Source organism: Passer domesticus, chromosome 5 (genome assembly GCF_036417665.1).
Source record: "Passer domesticus isolate bPasDom1 chromosome 5, bPasDom1.hap1, whole genome shotgun sequence".
In the NCBI taxonomy this organism is placed as follows: Eukaryota; Metazoa; Chordata; class Aves; order Passeriformes; family Passeridae; genus Passer; species Passer domesticus.
The window spans coordinates 48,255,813-48,277,621 of NC_087478.1; the positions used below are offsets into that span (position 1 = coordinate 48,255,813).

Genomic DNA, 21,809 nt, shown 5'->3' on the forward strand with positions numbered 1-21,809 from the left:
TAAATAGCTATTCCATTGTGGGGTATATGAAAAAAATTCATGGGAAATTACTATTTTCTGAACTCCCAAAAAGCAGTAGATGTCCAGTTTGCCCTTGAGAACAGAGCCTGTGGAAACTCCCCCCCATCATCCCATCCTGTGCAATCACATCTCTGCACTGTCTCTTTGGGACTCTCCAGCATCAAAGTAAAAGCAACATTCCTTAAGGTATATTTCACCTCTGCTGTCCAGGTTCATGCTTCAGCCCACAGGGACTACATCATATTCCTGTTTTTATCTCCTTGTCTTTCCCTTGTGAGAATAGAAGGCCGTAAGGCAGGGTGAAATCAAGGATATAGTAAGATTTTTTTAAGTTTTCTGATCTGAATGGGCCAATAATTTTTTTTCTTTTGAGCCACCCTCCATATGTGCAGGCTGCAGAATTTCTCACAGAAATGGATTAAAGTCTGCTTTATCTCAAGTCATTGCATGCCAGCTTGAATGTAAACTAGATCCTGTGCTAGGTCAATCTGTTAGTGCTACTGGGTGACTGCTTCTAGAGATCCTATTTCTTGAAGGGCATGGCCCCATAGGACAAGTGTTGGATGAAGATCAAAGTCCTGGCCAGGTCCATTCATCCAAATGCACGTTGGCCTTGGAAATACACACTGAGGTCCTTACTCAGTGACCTGAAACTAAACTGCATCTACCATGTACAGATTTTATACTTCTCATAATTCATCCTGTCTTTCCATTTCACTCTTGACTTTGGTCCCCCAGGTGATCAATGTGCAAGAGCCTTCATAAAAAACCAAAATCCTTCCTTGTTAGAAACAGGATATTCCCTCTAAGAAAATGCACTTATGCAAGGGAAGCCTGAGGAATGGGGAGGCAATGGCACCATGCTTCTCAGCTCTCGTCCCAAGTGCTGATAATGAATATCCTTGCAGAAAACCAACCTTCAAACTTCATTTGTATAAATCCACAGGGCTTATAAACTGCTTATTAAGTTCTCATTGCTGACACACTCCTCTCTTTCCTTTCTATCATCCACAAGGGATCTCACACAGCCAGTTTATTTCGGACTGCTAACACCTCTGGAGCAGTAGCTCCTTTTTGTTCATGGTGAGGAAATAATTCAGCATGACAGACCCTGAGTCTAACAAAATGTGAATCTCAGACTCAACCTGATAAATCCAGGTGCTGCCAAAAGCTCCTCAATCAACATGACTCCAAAATTACTCAAGAACTTAAACTGTATAGCAGAAGAGCAGAGAAAGAATTGGCTTTTAAGTCAACTGGTTTGGGGAATTTACTTTGCAAGAATATCTGCCAGTGTGAACATTATTCTGCACTGGGCACTTATAACTTTAAAAATCAATCTTAAGTATATTTTTGAGTGAAGGTTAATAACTTGGCTGACAACTATATATGTGATCTTGCCTCGGACTCTTGGTGAAAATCAATTAGCTGGATTTCTGAAATTTCTAGAAGTTGCTTCCCTGGTATCTATGTTGACCTAAGACCTGTTTTTTGTCAGCTCTTAGCTTGCATTGCTGACATTCATCAAACCTTATACTTACGATTATCAACAAGATAAAGTAGATAAAATTGTAGAAGGAATGGGCATCCATCACATAGTACATGATCTCCACCCACCCTTCCAGTGTGATCACCTGCAAAGACAAACAAGAGAAACAGGAGGGGTATTCCAGAGCTCACTCCTCAGTGTATAACAAGCAGATACTGGCAGGACGGTTGCAACCCAAGAAAGGTGAGAAACAACAATTCATTTCAACAAAGCCAAATTTCCATTTTGGGAAATCAGCATGGTACTGCTTGGTGACACTGGCACACTGTCAAAGCCTGTGAGATCATTCTAGTCCACAGTAGGAATATTTCATTAAAATAGTTCATTTCCCTGGATCACAGCAGGGGAAAACCCGCAGCAGGTTGCTGTGCCCCTTGGACTGGACACCACGTACAGCCGGAGGAAAAGAAAAAGGACATGGATTTTAGCTCCCATCTGCAACACGTGCTGGGAATTAAACAAAAAAAACCAACCAAGATTCCTTTACTATAGCTGTCTGGACTGGAGGGGAAACTGGTACAAGTCAGCCTGAAGAGTGGAGCTTATTTTGGCAAGCGTGTTCATGTGTGCACTGTCTGCCTCACCAGGGGAGTTACAAGGCCCTTTATTTGCATCTCTGTCACACCCTGCAGAAACTACCCCTGGAGCCCAGAAAGACTGAGTTTGAAAAACAGAAATATAAGCTTGAGCCTTGTAAGGAGGCTAACCCAGTCTTACCTGAAATATCACAATCCAGGCATACCCGATGTTGTCGAAGTTGATGGCACCCTTGTGCGGGTTGGCGTTGCCTGTGCGGCACACGTTGTAGTACTGGTTCCAGTTCACACACATGCCACTGACATTAAACTCTTGCCGGACTGAATTGTAATAATAATAATCATCCTTGTCCAAACAACACTCATGGCCTCGCTCCTTCAGCGGGGGTATTTCGTGACAGCCCATAATTCCATTGTCTCCTGACAGCGAGCAGATAAAGGGCATCTCATCATCTTCCTCTGGTTGGTAATAAGGGGGCAGGACAATGTCACCTTGTCTGCAAAAAAAAGCACAGTCAAATTTACTGTGACAAAGAGTTTCCTGTCTATCAGTGATACTGCTGGGGCTGGGAGGCCCCATTCCGACATAGGGACTGCATTGGATAGGGGATTTCCAGGTTTATTGACTCAGGAGAAGGGGAGGAATGACAGGCTCCTGAAAACCAGCAAATTTCTAGGGTGAGCCCCCAGTTTTCAGAGCTTTTCCTGCCATCAGATCACCCCAGGCCAAATTGCACAATCCGCTTGCATGGAGATGAAAAAAAGCTGGAACGCAGAGATTTGCAGTCTGATACTCTCCCCATTAACATCAAAGCTAAATCAGATGCAATGACATTAAGGAAGTTCATCAGGCTTTCCTGTAATATGTTCATATATGTAACTGCTGATGGACATGTTTTATAACATTTGGTAGTGAACCTTCTGTACTTCTAAAAAAAAAATCCAGTTCATGCATAATTAACATTGCACAGATAAGCTTTAAAATTCGGAAATAGAAAGATAAAATTGACTTAACCTTAACTTTGACTCCTTCTTGACAGCTGGCATTATGGGTGCAATGTTCTATGACAAGTTCATGTATTTTTTCCAAATAATGCAAGCACCTTCCAAATGCATGAATAATTAAAATCATCTATGCTTGCCTAGCTGGAGATGAGCTAATATGAGAAAAGTGAAAGGTGCAGATAGGAAAAAAAAAAAAGGATTAAGCTCTATCTGGTGTATTCCTCACAGTGCTACAAAGCACAACTTTCACGTTGTGCAAATGCAGACTTTTTCACTAAGTGTCATTGGAAGAGGACAGTGTTGATGAAAAAGAAAAAGACAGGCTCTGATTGTTAACTAAGCAGAACTAAACTACAAAGGTACGTTGTAACTCATCCTCATCATTGGTGCATGGGCACCTTCAGAATTGATTTCCCTAGTAATGGCCAGGCAAATATTTTCTAATATCTGTCATTGTGAAGGCTATGGCCCCAATTCACTTCTCAGTTACATCAATCCTGTGTGGATGTAATTGCACTCATTAAAGAAGTGCTACTCCTGATTTACATAAAGGACAATCATCCTAAACAGTAGTTCTTCCCCAAGGAATAAATAAACACAGGAAATGCCTGCTTTAAGCAGCTCCTACTCTGCAACTCCACTGCTGTTCTGCACATTGTATTTTCACACTTTTTTTCCCAGTTTGAGATGCTCTAAAGCTTCAGAATTGTTTAATCAGTTTAAACTGATCTACAGCTCTAGGTTTTCTTTAAGCAGTCTACACTGATAGCACGCCTGGGATTATCATACGGTTTTAAGAAAACCTTTTAAAGCCTGAGATCTACTAAAGCCAGAGAGTCAACAGGAAGAGCTGTGCCCTGAAACTGGGTAATCGCAGAATTTATGGCAGGCAGGAGCTATTCCACCCCACTGCCTGTGGGAGAAGTAAAGCTGTGCTCTGCAGACTCCCCCTGAACCCCCTAACAAACCTCAGATACCTTTAACTGACCTCTGCGTGGCTTCAGGCCCTCTTTGCCAGAACTGTTCCCATGTTTCCTCACGAGTTTTTTGTCCCATTCAAACATCCATTCTTTGTTTTCAGATGCTCTCCCTTCTACTAATCCAGCTGTGGGACACCTCTCCCTCCAGCCCTCTATTCCTTCCCCATGCCACCGCCCATATGCAATTCTACTCCTGAAGTTTTCTAGAAATTTCTCAGTGTCCCTCCAAGGGTAATGCACTGCTGTTGAAACAGTGAACCCAGCTCCATTTTGGAGGTGTCAAAGATGCTTCCGGATGCATCAGGCAGCACTATGGCTTTCTGTAAGACTCCTGTGAGCATTGTCAAGAGGGAGCAGGTTCAGGATCTTTCGATGGCATGCTTCAGGGTTTCACTTCTTTCTGGGTGTAGCACCATTCTCTATTACTAGGCATGGCTGGAGGGGACAGCCATGCTAACCTGAGCCTTCATCAAATCCAAATGAGCCCAGACACCTGAGATGAAGACACAAGAAAAGCAGCTGTCTTTGCCCACTGTCCCTTTCTACTGCAAGATGTGACCAACACCTCGCACTTGGAGTACGTGATGCACAGAGGGCCTGGCAGAAGGCATGAGAGGAAGGAAAGGAAAAAGGAAAGGAAAAGGAAAAGGAAAAGGAAAAGGAAAAGGAAAAGGAAAAGGAAAAGGAAAAGGAAAAGGAAAAGGAAAAGGAAAAGGAAAAGGAAAAGGAAAAGGAAAAGGAAAAGGAAAAGGAAAAGGAAAAGGAAAAGGAAAAGGAAAAGGAAAGGAAGTTGTCTCCAGTCACTCACACTGTGAAGTTCTCCTCCATGAAGCAGCGGTTGCGGAGCAGCCCAGCCCACAGCTGCACCCCAATGATGCCGAAGATGAAGAAGACAAAGAAGCAGAGAAGAAGGACGTTCCCCAGCATGGGCAAGGTGTCCAGCAGCAGGTTCACAAGGATGCGCATGCCTGCATGGGGAGAAGAGAACCAGAAGGAGCAAGTGTGGGACACGGGGATAGAGAAAGGGACAGAGGAAGGAAAGGAGAGGAAAAGGAAAGAAATTCACAAGGTATGCATAATAAAAGCAAAAAGCTCCATGAAAATAAAAGCAGAGTGTCAGAAATTAACCACTGTCCAAACCTGGCCAGATTCATTGTTATTGCCCTTCCTTGTCCTAACCTCTGCTGACAGGCAGCCAGCAGAGCTGCTGTGATCTCTTAACCTTAGGCCTCCATCTGCAGCAGAGAAGGAAAGAGAATGAGACTTTTGGTGCCATCAGCTATCTGACTGGCATACCTCTCTCCTCTTTCCCTGCAGAAGGACAACAGAGTGACAATGTCCCAAAGGGGCATGTCAGCTCAACAGCTCCATTATCCAATGGCTCCAATTGAAAGTCATTTCAGCACAGCAACTGCATCCTGCAGCCTGTGAGACAGACCTGCATGGACAGACCAAGGCCAGCCTGCCAGCAGGATGAACCTTTTCAGAACATATAAACTGGCATAGATAATTGGGTCTTTTTCAGTTACAGTATCATCAGGAGACAGTAATAAAAACCACAATTTCCTCCCCTGGCTAGTCCTCATGCCCCAGTGGGGCTGGAGCATACAAGTAGCAGGCACAGCCCAAAAAGCTTCCAGCACAGAATCTCTGCCCAGTGAAAATGTTTAAAAAAAATTTTTTTTTTTACTCTCTAATTACCTAATGAATTATTCCTGTGGTTTTATTTTCCCCTTGGCTCTTTAGCACACAGCCACAAGTAGGGGTAAACATAGTCCATTTCTCCATGGAGCTAATGGCTTTTCCTCTGTTCTCCAGGGATGGTGAAAGCCTAGAAATTCTTCTGAGCATCACAGTACTGCCTTTATCCCTGTGCACACCTCATGATGTTGTCTCTCCTTGTCTCCATGGAGGTCCCCCCTCAGATACCCAGAGACTTCCTTCACTGAAGATGTTCCGTGTAGGCCAGCAAATAATTAGCTAATAAGGTATTTATAACCAATTCATTGCTTCAGATGGCAGTGGCAGGGGAAAGAGGAGGGGAAGATAGGATTAGGATTCTCTGACAGTCCTCTGAGGCACAGGATAATCTCCCTTGTGTGCCCAGCACCAAGTAATTACCACCCAATACTATACATTATGCTTCGTGTCTGTTCCCCAGACTGCTCACCCCACAGAGAGGGGAGGGAAGTGGCACCTGTGGTGGGGCAGGCAGGCATGGAATTCACAAACACTGAAGGAAGAGGGAGAAGTGTGCCTGCTGTGGAACAGCAGACTGGTTTAGATTAGTGGAGAATGCTTTGGAGACAGAGTGGGGTGGAAGAGACAGGAGTGGTATTTACAGGTACATGATGTGCAGGAAGGAGATGATGCTCATTGGTGCCTCCATGGGATCATGAAGGATAAGGGATGATGGCACTAGCTCTAAGACCAGGCTGTGGAGCAGTAGTTAAGCCCTGCTGCCTGCCTGTCCAGCTGGGTCACCAGTCACCACATGAGGCAGCTTCTAGACAACTACATGAGGGACACAGCTCCAGCCATTCACTGTGCCCTGAGTCACTGGCAGCTCTCTGACCTCTCAGCACACCAAGTCCAACAGCACAGCCACTGAGACCAGCTGGGCCCTGGAGAAATGCTCTGGACAGCACTGGGACTTCAAGACACCCTCACTGTAGTGCTACGTGCTCCCAGCATTAATGTTGTGTCACAGAAAGAGCTCAGTAGTTCCCATAAACTGTCCTGGTCAGTACTTTAGGGAGAGCCAAGTGACATGGGAAGCTGTGCCAGTAATGCTGCAGGAGGGGATGGTGTTTTTCAGATCAATTGATGCTAGCTCCATTTCAGAGCTGGGTAATGGGAGAGATGAGGCTGCCCTTATGCTGAAATGCAGAAGAGACAAAACAGACATACCCACCAGAATTATACAGACAGCATCCTTGTTGGGTCAGAATTTACAAAAATTGATTTTGTCTATGTTCCAAGAAAAAGCAAGTGCAAAACTTGCCTGCCTTTTTCTTGGAAACTGGAATCCTGCCTGCCCATATATTCTCCATGCTGACTCTCAGAAGGATTACTGATGGTAAGATTATGCTCTCCACAGCTCCAAGATCATAGCTATTGCCCCCATGTTAGGCCCTCATGGGGTGCGTGGGGCCATGACCCAAGAACTGGCAGGTGGCTCTACCACCTGGCATCCTTTCCACATCACAAAGAATTTCAGCATTAACAGGTTCTAAGTCCAGAGGAAACCAGTTTGGGTTTTTGGTTGTGGGTTTTTGTTTTTTTTTTTTTTTTTTTTTTTTTTTGTTAATTTTCCAGTTAGACAGATTCATCTTTTTCTTCCCATTGATGTTGACTGTGGATATGAGATTGGCTTTTCAAAAGCAGTAACACTGAATCTACACCCACCCAAGCATTCAAACATCAGTTGCAATTGCAGGAGAAAGAGGGAGAAAGGCTGAATAGCCTAAGGCCAATAGGTGATGATTTACCATAGAAGCTGGTGGCTAAAATAATGGGGTCTCTAAAACAACAGCTGGACAGTGAAATGGGAAGTACAGCTTTGGGAGTATTCTGTTTTGGGGAATTGGGATGCCTCCCTTTTCCAAAGGGTCCTTGCTGGACAGGCTGCCATCCACAGCAATACCTGTACATCTTGAATGACAAATTCTGAAAGGTGCTGGAAAGCCCCTTCATCAAAATCCTGCTGCTGCCTCCTTCCCACCTTCTGCTGCCTCTACGTGCTGCTCAGCCATTTTTCTCTTGCTCTGCCTACAACTCCTGTCTACCTCTGTGCTGCTCCTCAGCTTCTGTGCACCCTTTTCCTGGCCTCCCTCCCCACTGCTGCCTTTCCCCATTTGTCCTTTACCATTGGCAGAGCAGAAGCCGTGCTGGCTCACAGTAAGGAGGGAATATGAAAGGGACAGTGACCTTTTCTGAAGCATCCTTTGTAAAAAAGGGAACACTGCTCAAGAAGAGAAAGGAAGAGAGGCTGGGCAGTCTGGAGGAAAGGCGAGGAGGGACAGCATTGATGAAACAACATTCAGCAACCAAACAGCCTTCCAGGGCATCAAATATGAAAAGGTTTTGCTCTTCAAGGGAAATAAAAGCAAGAAACATTAAATATTCATGAGTGCCAGGTGTGGGCTCTGAAAGATCTTTTCTCCACTCACTCTGACCAGGGGAAGGGAGGAAATGAAATGGCCCTGTCTGTGGGCATCCAAGGAAGGAAACAATGCTCACACAATGGTTCCCTGCTGCTCACCCATGCCCTTGAGCTAGGAGTAGAGAAAGGTGTTGGATCGTACCTTGAAGGCAGGGCTGCTTCTCGTAAGATATCATGCAGGAGCAAAGCCACAGGGGTGTTCACCACTCAAACACAGCAGGAGATGGGGGGAAAGTATGTACAGGGATGAGAAATGGTGGGAGGGTGAGAGAAGTGCTGGAAGTGACCATCAGAAGGAAGCACAGGGCTGAGCAAGGCCTCCGAGCTCCCTCCGTGGTTCGGAAGTAAATCATCTGTCTCATCCTGGTGGCACCCAGAGGCCCTTCCTGACAAATCCAGCAGACACTACAATGACCCCAGCTCCGTCCCGACACTCGCTACAGCCCTGATTAGCCTGCCTAAGCGCACTCGCCTGCCGTGCCCGCCCGGAGGGGAGCGCGGCGGCGGCGGGGCCGAGCGGGCTGGGCCGGACAGGGCTGGGCCGGGCCGGGCAGGGCCGGACCGAGCCCCGCTGCGGGGAGCTGTGCCCGGCACCGCCGGGGCTCGGCAGCGCTGCCGCTTCGCCCTCTCCCCGCCTGCCTCCTCCCGAGCGCCAGGACAGCCGAGCTGATTCACTCCCTGGCGCTAATCACGCTGTGACACGAACGGGACTGGCTGAGGGGGGGTGAGAAGCCCTGTTCTTTCTCAGCTCTGAGGCTTTCAGTCCGCCCCAGCTATAGCGTGAGGGACAGAGCCAAGGCACGTGAAGTCAAAAGGAGATCGCGGTTTGAGGCAGTCATTGCCTCGCCTGGGGTAAAGGTGGAGGAGAACATAATCCTCAGCTCCCATCTCACCTGCATCGCGGACCAAGCTCCCAGTTGTCATTTTAACTGGAACAAACCCAAATCTCCTTCCCGTCAGTACTTATGACTGTAGCTGGCAGGACATTTTGCAGAATGCAGAAACTGGAGGGTCATTATGTCCCTCAGCCAGGCTGCTTGTCCAAGCGTGCCTTCTTTCCTTCCTGCCCTGCCCCAGGACACATGGCAGTCCATCCAGCTAGCATGGGGTTGGCAGGATTCTCCTGTGCATGCTCCTTTATGGAAATTTTCAGAACCGAGGAACCAGTCCAGCAGATAGATTGTGCAGAAAGTACACAGACAGAGACGCGCACCTTCTTCTTTTTTTTTTTTTAATTTTGCAGCCAACCCCTGTAGTTAAATAATCTCCGTTTGTGTGCACAGTGCAAGCTGGTGCTCCAACTTGTGGCCATCCTCACTGATCTCCTGCTGACCCGAGGCTTAGCTGTCATTTCACACATTGCATTCATAAACATCAGCTCCAGCTTGGGCCAAACACTACCAAGAGACACCAATCAGCTGTGGGTCCAACAGCAGACACACTGCCAAGCTGACCTGTACTATAACCACAGCTTCCCTTGCCACGCAGATCTTTTCTCTTTGATGCATTCCTTCCAGCTGAGGCCTCTTCTGCAAACAACACATGCAAAGCTAAAGGAGTTCAGCTGGAAGAGCCAGCATGCAGCTCCAGATGCTTTGTCCTCCAGCTGCAAAGCCAGGTTCATTCACTGCAAACCATCACCACCTGCTTTGCACCAAGGCAAGAGAGAGAGTGTGTCCAGGTGGATGGCCAGACCCAAATTAAATCAACTCTGTGGAAAGACTGGTCCACTTGACAGACAGTATGAGGTACTGAGAGACCTTAAGCCACTTGTGCTGCTAAGGAAAAACTGCCCCAGACACCCTGGGCTCATTCAGAGAAAAGCAAAGTCTTCCCATCAATCTCTTTGTCATGTTCTGGGTGTGTTTGCAGGGTACATTTAGAGCTGGGGGTTTAGCACTTGCTGAAGGTCAGCATGATCCATAGCTCAGGAGCACTGGTCAGCTCCTTACCAAATCCCCACTCTTGCCTTACTACAAGCAAAGCCTTTTAGCATCCCTGACTGGCTCAGGCACCTCATCCTACACAGCCTGTTGATGACATAACCTCAAATTATCTTTCTCACTCCCCAGTGTAACCACAGAAGAGATCAAAACATGACGTTTCCAGCACTTAAAAAGCTTCAACCAGTACAGAGAGCTGTTGTTCATTTTTTCAGTAGCATGAGCATACCAATCCTCATCTTCATACAATGACTTCCCTTGGAATACTCAAACGTTAAGTGCCCCTAGTCCTTACCTTCAAGGTACTTCTCAGCTTAAGCCTGAGGTAGCCAAAAGAGAGAAACTCCAGAAAAATACTTGTTGGCCAGAGCCTCACCCTGCTGGAACAGAGCTTTCCAGACTAGGTTTAGAGTACATTCATATAAGAAGACAAAAAATCTCTTTAAGCTTGCTCCAAGGCTCTAGAAGCAATTCCCTTGGGATCCAGGGACTAACAAAGACCTCACCTCTTTACAGTCAGAGAGCAAGATACAGACCAGGTCAGGTCATGAGCATGAAAAAGGAAAGTAAGAAGGGAAGAAAAATGCACCACTTAAAACACTTCCCGATAGATGTTCAGCTAAAACAACCACTGAAAAGAGAGTGCAAATGAAACCAGTGATAAGCTCTTTTCCTTGGAGGGGAAGAGGAGCAAATAAGCACACAGGCACTGCAGAGCCACAGTGCTCAGCAGGCTGCCAAAGGGGGCTCAGGTGGTGCTGCCAGGGGATGTGAAGAAGCAAGCTCAGAAATGAACCTCGTAATTGCAGACCTGACCCTATGGATGCAGAGGCCTCAAGAAAGAGAGCAGAGCAAAATCCAGAGCATTTACCTTGACACCTAAATGCTGACACTTCTGGGAAAAGAGTCCAAGCTTTTCTGTCATCCAAAAAGAAGGAGACACCAAACTCTGCAGCAGACTCCACCTTATGATAGATGCTGTAAGCCCAGCTAAGGTTCACAGATAACAACCAAAAACTCCTCCTCCACAAGCAGTCACATTCAGTACATGCCATCACAGCATGGTTGGTAGCCACATAATCCATGACATGAGCAGAAATGCATGCAGGCAAAGGTCCCAGTCAGCAGCCCCCTGCTTCACTGTCTTGCCATTATCCCCTTGCAAGCTTTGGACTGTTAAGCAACCTTGTCTTGGAAAGTGATGACAGGTGTCAGATTATTTCTTAGAGAGGTGTCTCTCTGGGGGATTACTGTCATTCTGTTCTTTTTTGTAATACTGAACATCTAATAAGTAACACCTACTACCACCTGCTACAGTAGTTCATTCACTGATCAGCTCATTTTTTCCCCCCCATTTATCACTGCAGTGATGACTGCATTCGCTTTCAGAGGAGAGTCTATTAAAAACATACAGTGCCAGCTTTTCTTTCAGAATTGCAGGAGCCACCTAACACCAGGGACAAAAGTCAACTCCAGTGCTGTGGCTGCGAGCCACTTGCCTCCTATTCTGTAAATATCCTTAAGCTCTTTACACATCTCTAGTGCTAAGTGGGACAGAATAATGCAAAATATTATGTAAAACAGCATTAATGCAACTTCTGGGTAAGATTTAACAGGACTAATTTCCTCTTGCTGTCACTAGCATGAATCATGTTTCTTTCTACTGCAGGCAATGACACGACATTACGTGAAATGAGTGTGAACAGGAGAATCGGTCCCAAAATACACAAAGATAGAGAAATTTAAGGTTATGATTGTAAATTGCCTTGCCCACACACACAAAGTTTAATTTGCATTAGTGTGATATGACAGTATCATTCACCCCATAATACACTGTCATTATTGCTCACATTTCCATGGTATCCATTGCTTGATAGGTCCCATGGGACAGATTTTGCAAAACAGCTCAGCTCCCATTTAGGCAGCAAAATACATGGCTAGGCTTTCGTGATTGCTGTGTACACTGGAGGCTGAGCTTGTTTGAACAGGCAGCAGAATTGTCACAATGGGAGCTGTGAGGTACTAAGCATTTTTTAAAATTCTGGCTCTGCAGGTTCCCCTGCAGGAGAAGGGAGAAATAAAGATTCCATCAAAGGTCTTTCTGTGACTGGTTTCTGTAATGTTTTGGTTTGGTTTTTTCCAGGCTTGCTTTACTTTCACTAACACAAATTCTGAAGTGTTGTTACAGACTCTTGTGTTTTTTATCATCAGTCTTTGGATGCATGGCAGAAACCTTCAGGTGGGAAATCTTGCTATGACTTGAAAATCTCAGATTATAGCCAAAAAGGAAAAAAAAAAAGAAAAAAAGAGAGAAGTTTTTATTCCCCACTACTATGGGTGGAAAAAAAAAAGATATGACTCACAGATACAAAGGTCTAAAAGCCATGTGAAAAATAAATTATTATAATCTGTCATTGTTTTTTCCTTTTTCAAATCTCATGCCTTTAAAGCCATCTGAATATCCTACAGCCCACAATTAGTGACTTTTGAATACTTGCTAATAATCCTAAAATGAAGTGGACTGGTTCAGAGAAGGAAATATTACTTTCTCCTATGACCTGTGACCACAAAAAATAGAAAATAATCAATGTATCAAAAAATACAAAGCATTTCCAAGTCTCTATTTCCTGCATTTCAGTGTTTCCCAGCTCCTTGCCATGATGCATTAAGGTTTACATTAACAAAGGATTATAATTTTCATTATCTTTTGGGGGTTTTCTCCAAAATTTACTGCGATTACCCAGTTAAACACCTGGCAATACACTGCACACTTGTAATCCACATGAAAAACAGCACTGAGATCAGACAAGAAGTAAATAAAATTGGAGCCTGTCTTCAGTGACTGAAGACTTAAATTAAGTACAGGAAAAATTGTTTACTGTGAGTTGCGAGGCACTGGAACATCCAGAGAAATTGTGGATGCCTCATCCTTGGAAGTGTTCAAGGCCAGGCTGCATGGGGCTCTGAGGAGCCTGCTCTAGTGGAAGGTGTCCCTGGCCACAGCTGGGGGGTTGGAACGAGATGATCTTTAAGGTCCCTTCCAACCCAAACCATTTTAGGCTTCTATGAGCACTGCAAAATGTGGGTCTGGTTACAGATCAGTTGGTTTGTTAACAAGCTTCAGAGATGCATTGTTTTGCAAACCCATCCAGTATATTTGTGAGTCAACAAATCTTCTTTATGTTGTCCTTATCTTTGTATCAGTTTTGATTTCCTCCCCGCCACTTCTCTGCATTATCCTACACACAGAGGTGCATCAGGCCTCTGTCTGCTGTGCCAGGCAATCCCCACCACTTGCCTCCTGTGCATTTCTCTTTCAAACCCCCCTTCTTCTATGTCCTGGTCTGTATTATCCAACCCCCCTTCTTCTATGTCCTGGTCTGTATTATCTTCATTCTGCTCTGCTCCCCTTCACACGGTTTCCCTTTATCCTGGGTATGCCCATCTAATTTAGGGCTTGACTTGATAAAGACACTTGATAAAGAGCTGCACATACAGGATAGTGCAGCTCTGAGTACAATTCCATCTCTGATCTGTCCCCCACAGGAAGCTGACAGCTTCACCTTTAAATACATTTCAGGCACACAGCCTGATCAGGGAGCGAACAGGGCTTTGTGACCTCTTAATTTTTTCGTATGGGTGCTGCCAGAGAACATCACTCCTGTGCCCTCACTAACCTGCTCGGGCTGTGTGTGGATAAATCTGTGGGCATACACATTAGCACATGGTTGAGAGTGTGGTTTGTTTGTCACTGAGGTGTGATAATAAGTGTTTACAGAGCACCTCATACAAAGAACTGTGAGTTGGGTAAGTTTAAATATTTGGAAAAATCAACAGTATCTGAGTTTTAGCTACTGCTTCACAAATAAATCTGAGAGAGGGGGAAAAATGTACTTCCAAAAGAGTAATTTGGAAGAATACACTTTTGAAAGGGGATAGGTTTTGGAAGAGAAGAAGCAAGTCCTCTTGCTTCTTCTCTTTGGAAGAGAAGAAGCAAAAACACTGAAGCATCTGAAGCAAAGACCCCATGGGGGGCACTTAGAAGAGGAATTCCATAATCTGTTTGCATTTCCAACTGCTAGGGCAGGACTGTGCCTGTCAAATGTGCTTGGTTTTTGTCTGATCTAGCTGCAAATGAGACTGTTTTACAGCCTCATATATCTCAGTCAGAAGCTCATTTCACACACGCTCATCAGTGAAATTAGTTCTTCAAAAACACATTTAGAGAAGTAAATGTCATCACTTTTCCCCCATGCCAAGTGCGGGGTTCGTAGCCAGCTTACTCTGTTTTAGGCACTGTTACAGTGCCAAGCACAGGTACCTTGGTGTGGAATACAGATTTAAAGCAGGCATTTGCAGGTTAAACATCTGCTTTTCCCATTTCAGCACTCAGATGGTTCGGATTATTTTTATTTTGGGGCTTTGGTCTAGTGAGAGGAGTGCAGAGCTAGGAGTTAGGAGATGTCAGTTGTATTCCTGAGTCTGCTGGTGACACTCACTGGGTCCCACTAACCTGGTGTGAAACATAAGAAAGACTAAAAATAACAAGCCATGGTTTATATCTTTGAGATCCATAGAGGAAAAGGAGAGAACTCCAGTCTGTTTGGACCCATGGAGCTACTATAATTACAATCATTAAAAAAGAAAAATGGAACTAGATCAAGATTTTTTACACACAGCACTTGTACTAGGAAAAAAACTGCAATTTGATTGAAATAAAAACACTGCAGTAGTCATTAAAATGTTTAGCAAAAAGAAAAGGAGAACAAGAAGAGAAGAAAGCATTCTTATACTAGAATGGCATGATTAAGGATTTCTGATTTTTTAGACTTTTCTGTCAGGACCCAATATAGGAAAAAATATTAAATGGAAAAAAAATCTAAAATTAGGCAGCATAAAGCTGCATTAAAAAGGATGGGAAAATATTATTTTTGTTCTGACTGAAAAAAACATTTAGAAAAAGCAGAACTTCCCACAGGTCTGAAATTTTATTTCCTGCACACAAAATAATAAGCATATAATGTTATTTTTTAATACCTATAATTCCAAATAAATATTACTGTACTTACAGACAAAGTATTAGCACATATGTATACTTTCTACTCTGTAAAGTTGCTTTGCAACAGATTCCTCCACTTGCATACAGTGCACCCAGCTGAAGAAATCTGCTTCCAAATGATGAATCAGCTACTAAATTGTAAGTGGAAACTGGAAGACATCACATATAATGCAGGGCTCTTCTTTGCATAAGGCCAATGTGACAAGAAAGAGTAAAATGAAGAAACATTTCCTTTTTCAATGTCAAAAAAAAAAAACAAAACTTAATAAAAGAAGAGCAAGAAATTAAAATTATCAGAAATTATCACAGATTCACTGGTCCAAAACAGGTAAAAATAAAACCAGCCTCCCCCCCAAACCTTGTGCCGTGCCTTGAGAAGAAGGGACAAATAAAGAGCCAGCACAAAGAGCAATATTTCACCCAGCAACCTGCAACACAATCACAAAAGGATAACAACAAATGGATGTGGAATTTCACCCCAAGACCAGGACACAGACATGGCCAGAGCAGAAGGCAGCTACCTCTGACTGAGACCTGGAGGGTATTTTTTTACTCTTTATACTGATTCAGTGACTTTCAGGGCTTCTCACACCAACTCATTGCCATGGAATTGAATCCCGTGGCAATAGGACCAACCAATCTGATTTTTCATTTCCTGCATTTTCAAACACGAGCCCAAAAGGCAGAGTTCCTGGGGTTGTAGTCAGGAATGCCAGAACAAGAGGGACTGTTAATGAAGGTGTGATACCTATTACAAGACCAGGGTGCTTCATGTTTTCTTAGCATGCTCCACATATGGCATGAGAATGGAGAAATGATCAGGCAGGGCAGAGCCCCAGACTGCTTCAGACAGGAAACCTGAAATGGTCAGTAGCACATCCTGCTGAGAACTGCAAGAAATGCAGTCAGTTGCTGATAACTGGTAGCTAAAGATCAGTTCTAGCTCCAAAGGATGTTTGAAATCCAGAAGTGTCTCCATGTGAGTCCTCACACAATGGTTTGGTTTAGAAGGGACCTTGAAGATCGTCTACTTCCAACCTCCCTGCCATGGACAAGAACACCTTCCATCAGTCCAGTCCCCCAAAGCCCCATTCAAACTGACCTTGAACACTTCCAAGGATGGGAAAATCCTATTGGAAAATCCCATTTTACTTCCTTTGCTTGCACAGTGCCACTTCCTGTGGCAGTGAGTTTTACAGGCTGACTACAAACTGGGTAGAAACTGTCATTCTCAATGGACATTTATCACCTTTTGGTTACACTGGTTGTCCCTTTCTTCTGTCATGATTCAGAGAGGCTTTACATCCTTACATGCATCCTTTGTACCAAAGATAATGAGTAAATATAATTAGACAGCTCTTTGTGTGATATTGTTTCAAAGCCTCAGGAGTGTCACTGTGAGGAAGGGCTTTCAGTAGTTTCATGTTACAAATAAGTACACATAAGCAGAAGTTAGACACATCCAATTTGGGAATTTGGGCATTTAAGCTTCAGCCTTGCCTACCTGCTAAGAATATAAAATAAATTTAACATTTTCCATGTTGCTACAGTTTCTTTAGAAATTCCGTCTGAATTTTCTCTCTTCTAATTTTCTGTTGCCTTTTTCTTTTTCCTTCACGTAGTACAAAATTTCTATTCAACTTCTCCAGAAATTTCTCATGTAAGTACATGGACCTTTCAAACACTGGTAGATTAGTAGAGTTCTTTGGGCACTAAATAATCTGCCTGACAGATCACTTGAGCACTCTTCCACTCATATTCTAATCAGTCAGGTTCCTAATAATTTTTGTCCATTCTTCTGATAATAAACTGCCATTATTCAGTCCACACAGCCAGACTCCCCTGTGGAAATCAGTCCCTACCTGGAAGGGACCATGTTGAAGCCTTTGAAACGCCCAAGGTGAAGACTGACCCCCCCTGTCCCACCACAGCCTTTTGAACTTGGCTGAATCAATCAATCAACTTTGGGATCAATAACCCCCACTCCTTGCCTCTCCCCAGACATCTCACACTCACAGCCACGACCTCAATCTCCCTCTGCCTCCTGCTGTCCTATTTCCCACTTTCCTTGGTAGCACCTGCAGCACTTCCAGCTTGGTATCATCAGTACATTGCACTAATAGACTTTCCTCTTGCTTCAGATTAGTAATGAAGAACTTTAAAAAGACATTAAAAAAAGATTTGTGGCCAAAGGTCCCATTAATTATGTTTGTTGTAGCCCACTAGGCACCTTCTTCTAATGCAGCTCTTTCCCATTTATCACAAACCTTTGTTTACAGCCTCTTCGCTAGTTTTCAGCCCTCAAGTCAATGCTTCCTCTCCTAGGGAATCCAGTTTCTTTCTGTTTTCTTTTTTTTTGTTTGTTTTAATTAATGGCAGGATGTCTTTCTTCCAAAACATTCTCTGCATATAACCACAGATTTATGTAGCAAGAAAAATAAACATAAAGGTTTAGCCACAGAGTGGAAATTAAAACAGCATCAATTTCATACACATATAGTTCTATACTGACGAAAAGAGCAAACAGGCAGTGTCAGGGCAGGGACAGCCAGGAAAAATTCAATGGTATCTACTCTGCAAAGGTCAGGAAAGATGATGGAAAGCATCTCCGGTGCCTCTGCATGGATGGAGCAGGTCAGTTTTGACGTGGCTCACACTGTTCCTCCCTGGGGCAGCTCTGGCTGTTCCAGGAGATAAATAGGGCTAATAGAAAGCCTTAAGTTTCTGCCAGGCAAACTCTCTTCCTGGCAGAAGAAAATTTAATTGCTTTGTCCAGCAATTAAAATGGCAGACACCCGTAAGAGTTAATTGGATGTCATTCCAGATGTTTCCATTTGCCTCCAAGGTTAAGTCTATCCTGATAACAGGGATCAGCCTCTCCAAGCAGCCTTTGAGCACAAACTCATGGCATGCCTGATGAACTGGGGAGGAAAGGAGGCTGCACAACGTGAGGATGGTGCTGCTCTCCCATAGCTGCCAATATCTTCCTGGAAGGGGTGAGTCTGCCATGCACAGCCTCCAGGCCACCCCCTCACAGAGAGGTGATGCCTTCAGTTTTAGCTTTCATATTTTCTAGCTTCTATACTGCATTGGTATATAACTCTGAATTTCATATAAAGTGTTAGCAAGTTCTCTTCCCAGGGCAGTCAGACAAACAATCCTTTTCCAGCCAGAGAACCAAGGACACTGTTGTAGCTTCAGGCCCAAAAAGTGTAAACAACAGCAAAGTGAGGAGAGCAGTCTGGGAGGATGGGACTTCATAACCTGCAGCTGAAATTGGACAATTAACCCCAATATATAAATGGACCATAACTTATAAAAGTGTGAAAACTTGTGACCGGGTGTCCATCTTGGGTGGAGCCGTGGCCAGGCTCTTGTACTGCCCAAGGTGTATCTCTTGAAGGCCTTTTAATAAATACCTACTTTATTCCTTTAACACCATCTAGCCTCTGCTCCACGTAGCCTCTCAAGGCATCAACCCCAAGACCAGGGCTGGTTCCCAGTACTCTCCTCTCTGGATAAGGGCCAGAGAGAGGGAGACAGACTGGGGGGTTGTTTTGCTGACCATGAATAGCCAAAAGCATCTCCTGAACCTCATCTTTATCATCCCATGAATGACCTGTCACATTCCTGGCTGTTCTGTCAGTGCCCCAACCAGTGGCTCTTTTGTCTGGTCCCCTTCTGCCATGCTGGGCACACAGGAATGTGCCTCAGTTTTTCTTTTAAACCTTTCAGCACCTTCTGTTCAAAGCTATTGCTCAAAGATAAAAGTACATCCAGGAAGAGGGACATGATCCTCTTACAGAAAGGCTTTGCATGAAGCCAGAGTCTCTGAAATCCACCTCTACAGCATGTTCAAGAAGTAGGTGACATCATGAAAATTACTTTGGCACAAGGGAAAACACATGATGCAGATTAGGAGGTCAACTGTGCAAAATTTCTCAGGTCTGGAAAAGAAAAAGGAGCATCTGAGTTTGAGAGAAGGATTAGGAGAGCTCTGGCAAGGTTCTAGCCACTGCAGACAGCCTAATCAGGGAGATTATGGAGAACAGGAAAGAGACTTCCTGCCATTCTGTAAGACTGAAAAACTTGCAGAAGAAATGCCTAAAATCTCCCAGGGCTGACACATCTGGGCTGGGCACAGCCCTGGCAGCCCCAGGCCTGGCTCATACACACACAGCAGCTCACAGAGGGGATAGCTAGCAGAAAAGAGGGAATACAAAGCACAAGGTGAGGAGGGAAAAAAAATTAGTCAGTGCTACATGCCCCTAACCTGTAATGGCACGAAAATTTTTCAGATGAGAAGATCTGGAAGGTCTTGTGAAAGCCTGAGCAAACTAATTCTCCCTGATTCCTGAAGCTCATCCTTCTCCAGACCTCGCATACAGGCCTTTTTGAGGCTACAGACATCATTAAACCTGTGATGTCTTTCAGTAAGAGAAAGAAAAACCCCTTCCATTTACTGCTTATGGTTCACCTTCGGTTCCTGAAGTTCCATCAACATGGCCATGCACAAAGGATGACCAGGGCAGATACGCTGGGAGACTGTTGTTTTCCTGCCCATCCAAAAACACATCTGGGCCCTGGGATGAGGAAAAGCCTGCACACACCCCACAGAAGCCTCTATTCACTGTGTACCTGCTGGGACACCAGCAGCACAGGCAGCCTTGTTGATCATGTCCTCCCCACAAGCAGAGCTGAGAGGGGTGAGAGGGAAGCGCGACTTACTGGGCACGCGGTTGATTGCTTTCAGGGGCCTCAGGACACGGACAGTACGGATTGCAGACAAGTTAATGTTTTGGAGATCCAGGGAGTACTCCACCATCCTGCAGGAGGGGAAAGAGAAGGGGAGAGAGAGAAAAAGAGAGAAAAAGAAAGTTTAAAAGAATCCAGAATTTTTCCTTGAGCCCCGGGTTTATAATTTCTTCATTGAAGGGTTTCTGGAAGTTATGGGGATGAAGCCTGAGCTTCATCCTGGCACTCCTGGCCAGGGAACATGTCTGGGGTGGCTGCTGCACACAGGGCCAGCAGGACAGGAGCCATGTGCCCAGTTTTGTTGGGAGTTACCTGCAGCACAGAGGAGTGCTCTCTGTGTTCCCCTCATCTCCCACTGCAGGGTGCATCTTGGGAGGCAGCTTCAGCTAAACCTGCTTTATCTCACACAGAAATAAACCCTCTCACTTAAAGCACTAACTGCTTTGATTAGGTGGAAAGACTTCCCCCATGGCTGTGAATCACTCCTTTTTGACACCAACCAAAAGGAGAAAAGCCTAATTTTAGGACATATGCTAGACCTTAGCTCTCCTAACCCAACAACATGTGCTGGAAATAACCTCAAAGTGCAAAGAGCTGTGACTCATGCATTGGCTTTGCTGCAAGAGCAGCAGGTGCAGGTGACAGAAAGTGACCTGGCCCAGCAATCCTTAGCCAATGTTATCTCCTTGCCCACTACGGCAAATGTCCTGTCTCTTTAAAAGCACGGTGGGAAATTATTATTATGATAATTTGATAATTATAATGATATAATTATAATGGTGGCCAGAAATTTCCACCTGAGGACCTCAAATCATCTTTCTTGAACATGTTTTCATGAACAGAGATGCATGAGGCCCCCAGGAAGACATGGGCTGTTGTCACCAGCTTGTCTTGGGTAACTCTGGTCTGCACATGGGATCGAGAGGGTGACAAAGTTGGCAGGTGAAATAACAGCAGAGTCAGGACAGAAACTGCTTCTACTGAATCTCTTCTCAGACATGAATAATGAAACTACAAAATGTTCCCTTTTCCTTGGCCCTTTAACAAAACTCAGGAGAGAGGAAGGGCTTGGGGGGACAGTCTTTTGTTACTGCACCCTTTCTCAGAACAAAAACATAATTTATACAGGAAGACCCACAAGTCAGCCAAAAGTTTACCCAAATCCCCCTGACCAGGAATCACTGAGAATTAAATGAGAGCTAAAGTGAGAGGGAAATGGGGTACAACAAGTCTGTAAAAAATAATCAGGGAGAGGCATTGAGTGAAATGAAGCAGTGGACTGATCCTTCTACAGATTACCCTCCATTCAAGAGGACCTTGAAGAGCTAATGCCTGGTTACCTTTCACAAAGGGGACTTGTCAGAGTGATAGATTTTCAAACACGATGGGGTAAACCTGTCGGAGTGTTGTGATTTTCCTCTCTCATTCTCTCTTTCTTTCTCTCCCTCATTCCTTTCAGTCTGTTCTCTCCTGCACTTTTAGGGTAATTGCATGAAATAATTCTTCCTCTGAAATGCAGTGGCATTCATTTACCTCCCTGGAGCTGTCAGTTCCACATATACCAAGTGCAGAAGAAGAGACAAGGGATTTCATGCAGATAATCAAAATATTCCCACGCCCAAAAAAAGCCCCGACCCCAAACCAAGCAGAAATGTTCAACCAGCCCACAGAAAGAATTAGTGATAGACAGAGGCTTAGGATGCAGCCAGATGGAATTGGAAAACAGGTACTAAAGGGGGAGGAACACACAGAGATAAAAACGTGTGGAGATGACTACAGGACATCCCTGCATGGTG

The 21,809-nt window shown here is 44.6% G+C and overlaps 1 protein-coding gene across 8 annotated transcripts in view; it reads right to left on the bottom strand.

The window, feature by feature from the left end:
* CACNA1I (calcium voltage-gated channel subunit alpha1 I) overlaps positions 1–21,809 on the bottom strand; it is a 164,612-nt gene that overhangs the window by 48,131 nt on the left and 94,672 nt on the right. For all 8 annotated transcript variants that reach the window (XR_010362403.1, XM_064420183.1, XM_064420179.1 and 5 more), the window contains 4 exons: positions 19,987–20,084; positions 4,900–5,059; positions 2,288–2,603; positions 1,563–1,655 (listed from right to left, as the gene is read on the bottom strand). Coding sequence is in view for 7 of the 8 variants with exons in the window: in XM_064420183.1 (XP_064276253.1) it covers positions 1,563–1,655; positions 2,288–2,603; positions 4,900–5,059; positions 19,987–20,084 (667 nt within the window). In the remaining variant the exon portion in view is untranslated. The remainder of the gene's footprint in view (positions 1–1,562; positions 1,656–2,287; positions 2,604–4,899; positions 5,060–19,986; positions 20,085–21,809) is intronic.